Source organism: Gekko japonicus, unplaced genomic scaffold (genome assembly GCF_001447785.1).
Source record: "Gekko japonicus isolate JY-2015 unplaced genomic scaffold, Gekko_japonicus_V1.1 scaffold1436, whole genome shotgun sequence".
In the NCBI taxonomy this organism is placed as follows: Eukaryota; Metazoa; Chordata; class Lepidosauria; order Squamata; family Gekkonidae; genus Gekko; species Gekko japonicus.
Window position 1 is genome coordinate 463,890 of NW_015171546.1, and position 8,147 is coordinate 472,036.

The following is an 8,147-nucleotide window of genomic DNA, read 5'->3' on the forward strand; positions in this document are numbered from 1 at the left end:
GAAGAGCGGCAGGGCTGAGGATGACGGCGGCTGAGGGGAGGGATTCCTGCGGCGCCTTGGAGACCTCCTGGCTGTTGGCGACCGAGGTTTTGCCGCTCAGCAAGGTAGCAGAGCCATTCAGGAGGACGGGCGGGCTAGGTGCCGCCACGGGGCTCAGGGTGATGGTCTGGTTCTCCCCGAGAGCCAACCCGTTCAGGATGACGCCTCCGCTGGGGGTCTGGATCACCGATCCTCCATTGAGGAGCATAGTCGGGGAGCTGGCAGTGATGAAGTTGCCGTTCAGAAGGATGGAAGAGGCGCTGGAACAGGCGGCCGGCAGGAAGAGGCCGCCAGAGGCAGGAATCCCTTCGGGCATGGCCGGAACCCCCACGGCGGCTTCGGTTTCCTCGGGGCCATGGCTGGACTCGTCCTCCGTGCTGGGGTTCCCGTCGGATTCGCTGCAGGAGAGAAAGGGTGAAGAATTCTGAAGCGGTGGCGGGGAAACGCTAAGCCAACAGCAAAAATTAAAGTGGATTTTGTGTGTGGGGGGGTGTTTAATTCAGGTTAACAAACCATCACAGTGCTTTTAGCTCCTGAACAACAGAAGAGAAAGAAGAGGTGGAATAGAAGGAGGAGCAGAAGATTGGATTTATACCCCGCCCTTCACTCGGGAGTCTCAGAGCGGCTTACAACCTCCTTCCCTTCCCCTCCACACAACAGACACCCTGTGAGGTAGGTGGGGCTGAGAGAGCTCTTTGGAGGACTGCTCTTGAGATAACAGCTCTGGGAGAACTTGTGACTGACCCAAGGTCATGCCAGCAGCTGCACGTGGAGGAGTGGGGAATCCAACCCGGTTCTCCCAGATTAGAGTCCGCACACACTTAACCACTACACCAAACTGGCTCTCCAGTTGGAAGAACAGTTGGTTTTTATACTGCTTTTCTCCACCCTATTGAGTCTCAAAACGGCTTACAGTCGCCTTCCCTTCCTCTCCCCACAACGGGCACCTTGCAAGGTAGGTGGGCCTGAGAGAGTTCTGAGAGAACTGTGACTGGCCCAAAGTCACCCAGTGGGCTTCATGTGGAGGAGGAGTGGGGGTTCAAATCCCACTCTTCCACATTAGAGTCTACTGCTCTTAACCACTACACCATGGTGGCTCTCTTAAAAATGAGCAGCACACAAGAGGAAAGACTTCTCCGGCCATGGTAGCACGAACCCAACATCTTCCAGTTTGGTGTAGTGGTTAAGTGCGCGGACTCTAATCTGGGAGAACCGGGTTTGATTCCCCACTCCTCCAGTTGCACCTGCTGGATGACCTTGGGCAAGTCGTAGTTCTGTCAGAGCTGTTCTCTCAAGGACAGTTCTGGAAAGAGTTCTCTCAGCCCCACCCAACTCACAAGGGTGTCTGTTGTGGGGAGGGGGAAGGGAAAGGAGTTTGCAAGCCGCTCTGAGACTCCGAGTGAAGGGCGGGGTATAAATCTAATCTCTTCTTCTTCTTCTTCTTCCTGCGAGTGACACTAGAATACGTCCTGCTTGACCCACACCTTACTAGAGTTCAGTTCACACATAAGACCGAACCATGCCTTGTTGCTATGCGGGGGAATCAGCAATCTAGGAGCCGCCAGTCCAATGTTCCCTCTAAGCTGAGTTAGTGTGAGCTAGCTCACAGTGTTTTAGCCTCCAGCTCACAGATTTTTGTTTTAGCTCAGGAAGGAGGGCTCCAGAGCCAACTAATTTATGCAGCAGTTGAATCACTTGCTCACAACTTTGACGCCAGTCGCTCACAAAGTAGAATTCTTGCTCACAGGACTCCACAGCTTAGAGGGAGCACTGGCTACCACTGCCCTCTCTAGCAACAACTGAAGCCTGGTGCCTGGCCTATTGCCGACAGCCTGTCCTCGCCGACCGAAATGACCAACGAGCTGGTATCAAGTGAAATTACAGAATGTCTATGAGGCCATCTTTTGATATTCTAAGTCAGCTGCCAGCACTTTAATATATTGTAAGTTGGTTTTGGGAGCTGCGGTGGCTCAAGTGGTTAAGACGCTGAACTGCAGGCTGTGGAAGGTCAGCAGTTCAGCCGTTCGAGACCCGGTTGCCGCATGACGGAGTGAGCTCCCGTCTCTAGTTCCAGCTCCTGCCAACCTAGCAGTTCGAAAGCAAGAAATTGCAAGTAGATAAATAGGTACCACTTCGGTGGGAAGGTAACAGCATTCCGTGCGCCTTGGTGTTTAGTCATGCCGGCCACATGACCACGGGAACGTCTTCAGACAGCGCTGGCTCTTCGGCTTTGAAACGAAGATGAGCACCGCAACCCTAGAGTCGGATTCGACTGGCTTTCGAGCAAGGGAACCTTGACCTTTACTTTTACTAAATTGGTTTTAATGAATTGTTTATGGACTGTTCGATAGGACTGTTTTTAGATGTATATATTTATTGTTCTTGTGCTTTTATTATGTGAGCCGCCCTGAGCCTGCTATGGCGGGGAACAAATCTAAATCAATTAATTAAATAAAGACATACTTTCCCAGCAAACCATAGTTTGCTCCTCTGTCCAAACAGGCCATCCCTGTCTTGTGCGTTCCCAGCCAAACAAGATCCCAAAGTCTCATTTAATCTGATCTGACATAACAGGCAAGCTATGGAACGCTGCAAAAATGAAGCTTTTAATTAGTGGACTGACCAGGCCTGGAGAGATGAGGGGGCGGGTGAGCTCAAGAATCCCTCCTTGGCAGGGCCCCATGATCTGTGAACCTCCAGGATCCCTGGCCAAACTGGCCTGGAGAAAAATGGCTTCATGACCCCAAAGTGGCGATCAGCATTTCCCTGGGTGTGTAAGAAAGGGCCACAAGAACTAAGCACTGAGGCAACCCTTCCTGCCCTCCCTTCTCGTGATCTGCCTAAATTCACAGAATCAGGAGAAGAAGAGAGAAGAGACTGGATTTATATCCCGCCCTTCACTCGGAGTCTCAAAGCGACTTACAATCCCCACAACAGACACCCTGTGAGGAAGATGGGGCTCAGAGAGCTCTGAGAGAACTGTGCCTGACCCAAGGTCATCCAGCTGCTGCATGTAGAGGAGTGAGGAATCAAACCACTCTTAACCACTACACCAGCAGAAGAGGCCTGACTCTTTAGCGTGCTCAGAATAACGGTCAATGCACTGCACTTCGAGAAGACCGGCCCCACTTGGAAGAATCCTTACCGGAATCACTAATTGTTTTCCTTTGTACATGCAAATGTGCCCTAATTGGCTGACTCTGCCTGTTGCACCAAGTGAACGAGGCGGACAGAATACACGGCAGCATCCATGCTGTGGAGGACAAACCAAATCATCTCCAGCCTTTAAATGTGTTCAGTCCACATTCACCCCCCTCCAACGTGGCCAGAAGACAGGTACGGCAAGAACAATACGTAACCCAAGCAAAGTTCCAGTAGCGACTCTAAGGCAACAGATGGAAGTAATTCTTCCAGGAGCTGGTAATACTGTAGGTCTGTAGGGGCAAAGGAAGCGTTTCGGCAGCTGCTTAGCAACTAGGCCAGGCCACAGCACGGCAGAAGCTGAGGTGCAAAAAACGGCTCAAGGTTTCTTCGAAAGGGAATTAGGACAAATCCCCTCACTCAGTCTCAGCCTCCTGACTCCCCTAACCAAAGGGACTACTTCTGACCAGCGGGAGTGCACAGGAGCGGAGCTCTGGCAATAAAGAGCCCAGGGGGCGTGCACATGCAACAAGCCCCACCCCCTGCTCCCAGCAGCCCTCAGTCAGAGCAAGAAGCAGCCAGGTAAGTTGCAGAGCCCCCTCGTCCCCCGGTCCAAAACAGTCCAGTGGCACCTTTAAGACCAAGTTTTATTCAGGTACAAGCTCTCCCTCCTCTGCGAGAACAGATCTGCACGTCCCCCCGTCCCCCCCCCCCAATAGCTAGCAATCCAAAACAGTCCAGTGGAGCCTGAGTGGTGGGTGTTGCCTTCTGACACACTTCCGGTGATGTCAGGGGGTGTGGCATATGCAAATGAGTTATGCTAGTGAGTTATGCTAATGAGCTCCTTGCACCTCTTTTTCTACGAAATGCCCCCTGCTTCTGACCCTCAGATCAGACATCCCCACAAGCTGCTTACTTCTTTCCACATCTAGGTTCTACCCAGGCCCAGGTGGGGTGCTAGCTTGCCAGGACTGCTACATTCCTTTTCAGCTCCTGTAATGCTTGCTTATCTATGGCCTTGCAGGTGGGGTGTTGTGTCTGGGATGCTAGGGAACCGTGGGAGAGCTTTCGGTTCTCAGCTTCGGCTCTAACGGTCTGGGGATCTTTCTCCCGTGCGCGGGAATGTGGCTAATTGGCCTAAGGAGGGGGGGGGGTGCATACGAATACCCTATATCCCATTATGCTTGTAGGGGCGACATCATTCTTAACAGTGCCTTTGTTAATGCATTTATAGCTCTTCAATAAAGTATAACTTTTCCATGAAGCGTGTACTCAGTTGTTGGCTGTGAAGCCTGACATGGGGCCTCTGGGGGCTCCACCCCCTTTCTTACAGGCACAGCCGCACAGGAATTTCTCCTGTAAATGCTTTTTTTCAATCATTTTAAAACATTTTTTAAAAGGCATGCGCTCTTTTAAGCAGAGTGGGGTGCTGTCGTGGACTAACTCCCACAGTGAGCAAGGGGGTTGGAGTAGGTGGCCTCTAGGACCCCCTTCAAACTCTGTGTCAAACTCTCCCACTGTTGCCCCCCAAGCACCAAGAACACAGACCATCACTGCCCCAGATATAAGAACATAAGAGAAGCCATGTTGGATCAGGCCAGTGGCCCATCCAATCCAACACTCTGTGTCGCACAGTGGCCAAAACCCAGGGGCCGTCAGGAGGTCCACCAGCAGGGCCAGAACTCCAGAAGCCCTCCCACTCTTGCCCCCCAAGCACCAAGAATACAGCACATCACTGCCCCAGATAGTGTGTTCCATCTATAGCTTGTGGCTAACAGCCACTGATGGATCTCTGCTCCATATAAGAACATAAGAGAAGCCATATTGGATCAGGCCAATGGGCCATCCAGTCCAACACCTTGTGTCACACAGGGGCCAAAACCCAGGGGCCATCAGGAGGTCCACCAGCAGGGCCAGAACTCCAGAAGCCCTCCCACTCTTGCCCCCCAAGCACCAAGAATACAGCACATCACTGCCCCAGATAGTGTGTTCCATCTATAGCTTGTGGCTAACAGCCACTGATGGATCTCTGCTCCATATAAGAACATAAGAGAAGCCATATTGGATCAGGCCAATGGGCCATCCAGTCCAACACCTTGTGTCACACAGGGGCCAAAACCCAGGGGCCATCAGGAGGTCCACCAGCAGGGCCAGAACTCCAGAAGCCCTCCCACTCTTGCCCCCCAAGCACCAAGAATACAGCACATCACTGCCCCAGATAGTGTGTTCCATCTATAGCTTGTGGCTAACAGCCACTGATGGATCTCTGCTCCATATAAGAACATAAGAGAAGCCATATTGGATCAGGCCAATGGGCCATCCAGTCCAACACCTTGTGTCACACAGGGGCCAAAACCCAGGGGCCATCAGGAGGTCCACCAGCAGGGCCAGAACTCCAGAAGCCCTCCCGCTCTTGCCCCCCAAGCACCAAGAAGACAGAGCATCACTGCCCCAGGGTGTTCCATCTATACCTTGTGGCTAATAGCCACTGGTGGACCTCTGCTCCATATGTTGATCCAATGCCCCCTTGAAGCTGTCTATGCTTGTAGCGGGTGCTACCACTTCCTGCGGCAGTGATTTCCACGTGTCAATTACTCTTTGGGCGAAGAAGCATTAACCTTTAAAGCCCTTTACAGTTTGGGGCCCTCATGCCTATGGGACTACCTCTCCTGTTACAAACCCGATGTCCCTTTTGGTCATCCTTTTGGGCCTCTTGCAGGTGCCTGGCCCCAAAATGGTTAGATTAGCTATTACCGGGAAGGGCTTTCTCCATGATGGCCCCTACCCTGTGGAATGCACTCTCGGATAACAGTCACGCCCTGCAGGACTTGCTTAGTTTCCATAGGGCTTGCGAGGCCAAATTGTTCAGGTTGGCGTTGAGACGTTAACTAGATAGTCTGGATTGGTTTGATCGTGGTACTATCTGCTTTTTGTCGGTTTGCAACTTATCAGTTGTGAATGTTTTTTCAAGTATTGCAAGTCACCGCGAGATCTGTGGTGACTGAACAACACAATTAAATGAAGGCTAGATCTCAAGGAGGGGGTGGACCCATTTCTGGGCTGTACCGCTTCAGGTGGCAAGCAACAGCTCACAGAACCGCCTATGCAACTAACGACTTGCCATAAGAAAACTAACTCATGATGGTTAAATCAAAGTGGGCAGTCATGTTGGTCTGAAGCAACAGAACAAAGTTAAGAGTCCAGTGGCACCTTGAGAGCCAGTTTAGTGTAGTGGTTAAGTGCACGGACTCTAATCTGGGAGAACCGGGTTCGATTCCCCACTCCTCCACTTGCACCTGGCTGGATGACCTTGGGCAAGACGTAGTTCTGATAAGAGCTGTCCTTGAAAAAGAGCTTAACGTGATCGTTCAGCCTGCGACAGAACCTTTGTGCTGAACGGAGTGCGTTTTCCATTGGCTGGGAAGTGTTTTTAGCCGCTCTGAGACAGCTTTGGGTGGTGAAGGGAGGGGTATAAATCCAATCTCTTCTTCTTCTTCCGCTTCTTGAAGACCAACAAAGTTTTATTCAAGGTGTGAGCTTCTGTGTGCACGCGCATTTCGTCAGACAATGAAATGGAATTACAGATCATACTTGTATAAACAGATGGTAACCAGAAACCAAGCTTGTCATTCTGTTTATCTGTGAAAAAACACTTCACTGCTCTGCGTGCTAATGTAACAAGCCACCCTATACGTATACAAGTGTTATTCCATTTCACTGTCTGGCAAAGTGTGCCTGCACATGAAAGCTCACACCTGGAATAAAACCCTGTTGGTCTTCAGGGTGCCACTGGACTCTTTAACGTGATCGTTCAGCCTGCGACAGAACCTTTGTGCTGAACGGAGTGCGTTTTCCATTGGCTGGGAAGTGTTTTTGCACAGAGGAGCATTCACTCTACCTGCACTCCAAAGAGGGCAGTCTGTACGTTGCCTGCCTCTGTGAGAACAAGCCTTGGACTACGGGGCCAAGGAAGCATGCTGCGCTCTTAAGGAAAGGGGGAGGAAGACAGAGGGAGGGAGGGAGCCGGAGGGAGTTGAGAGCCAGCCGGGATTCACATTTCACAACAAAGGGGAAGAGATGGGAGCCCACCCTTCCACGTTGCTGTCCTGGAACAGAGAGATATGCTAGGATCGGGGGAGGCGGGAACCCAGCTGCAGCAACATCTGGATAAGCCAGCTCCCCGTTCTCTCCCCTCCCACACCCCTTAAGAGAGGAACCAGCCGGAACTCTCTGGAAGTTAAGTGGTTTCTCCCTTTTGTTTGCCAAGGGAGGGGGAGCAGGCTAGCAAAACAAGACCTTTTGCCTCCAGGGCAGGCAGCTGGGAGGAACTCCCCCCACACACACCCCTTTCCAAGGCCATCTACGTCTTTTTGCATTCTTGTAGGTGCATCTTTTCCTAAATCTCCAAGTACAGGGGGGATCTCTAATTCCTAATCCCTGCCTTAGTGACCCACTGTGGATTGGGCAGAAACAAAAAAACGCTTGTTTGTCCAGGTCAGTAACACACGTAGGATAGAGCTGAGCTTCAGGGAAGGCAGCAACATTTGCCAAGTCTCGGCCTTGGCCTCTCATTAGGGACATCCTCTTGATTTGTCTAAATTCCTTTACTATGGCACAGCACAGGGGTCATTTCCCAGAAAAACAGGTGCAGGAGCTCATTAGCATAACTCATCTGCATACACCACACCCCCTGACATCACCGGAAGTGTGTCAGAAGGCAACACCCACCGCTCAGGCTCCGCTGGACTGGGGGGGGGGATGTGCAGATCTGCCCTCACAGAGGAGGGAGAGCTTGTACCTGAATAAAAATTGGTCTTAAAGGTGCCACTGGACTGTTTTGGATTGCTAGCTGTGGGGGGGGGGGGAACACGCAGCTCTGCCCTCACAGAGGAGGGAGAGCTTGTACCTGAATAAAACTTAATCTTAAAGGTGCCACTGGACTGTTTTGGATTGCTAGCTATTGGGGG

General features: G+C 51.7%; 1 protein-coding gene across 1 annotated transcript in view; it reads right to left on the reverse strand.

Moving 5' to 3' along the window:
• Window positions 1-8,147, reverse strand: part of SIX5 (SIX homeobox 5) — a 16,184-nt gene that overhangs the window by 4,047 nt on the left and 3,990 nt on the right. The window contains exon 2 of the mRNA XM_015419680.1: window positions 11-437. Coding sequence (XP_015275166.1) covers window positions 11-437 — 427 coding nt within the window. The remainder of the gene's footprint in view (window positions 1-10; window positions 438-8,147) is intronic.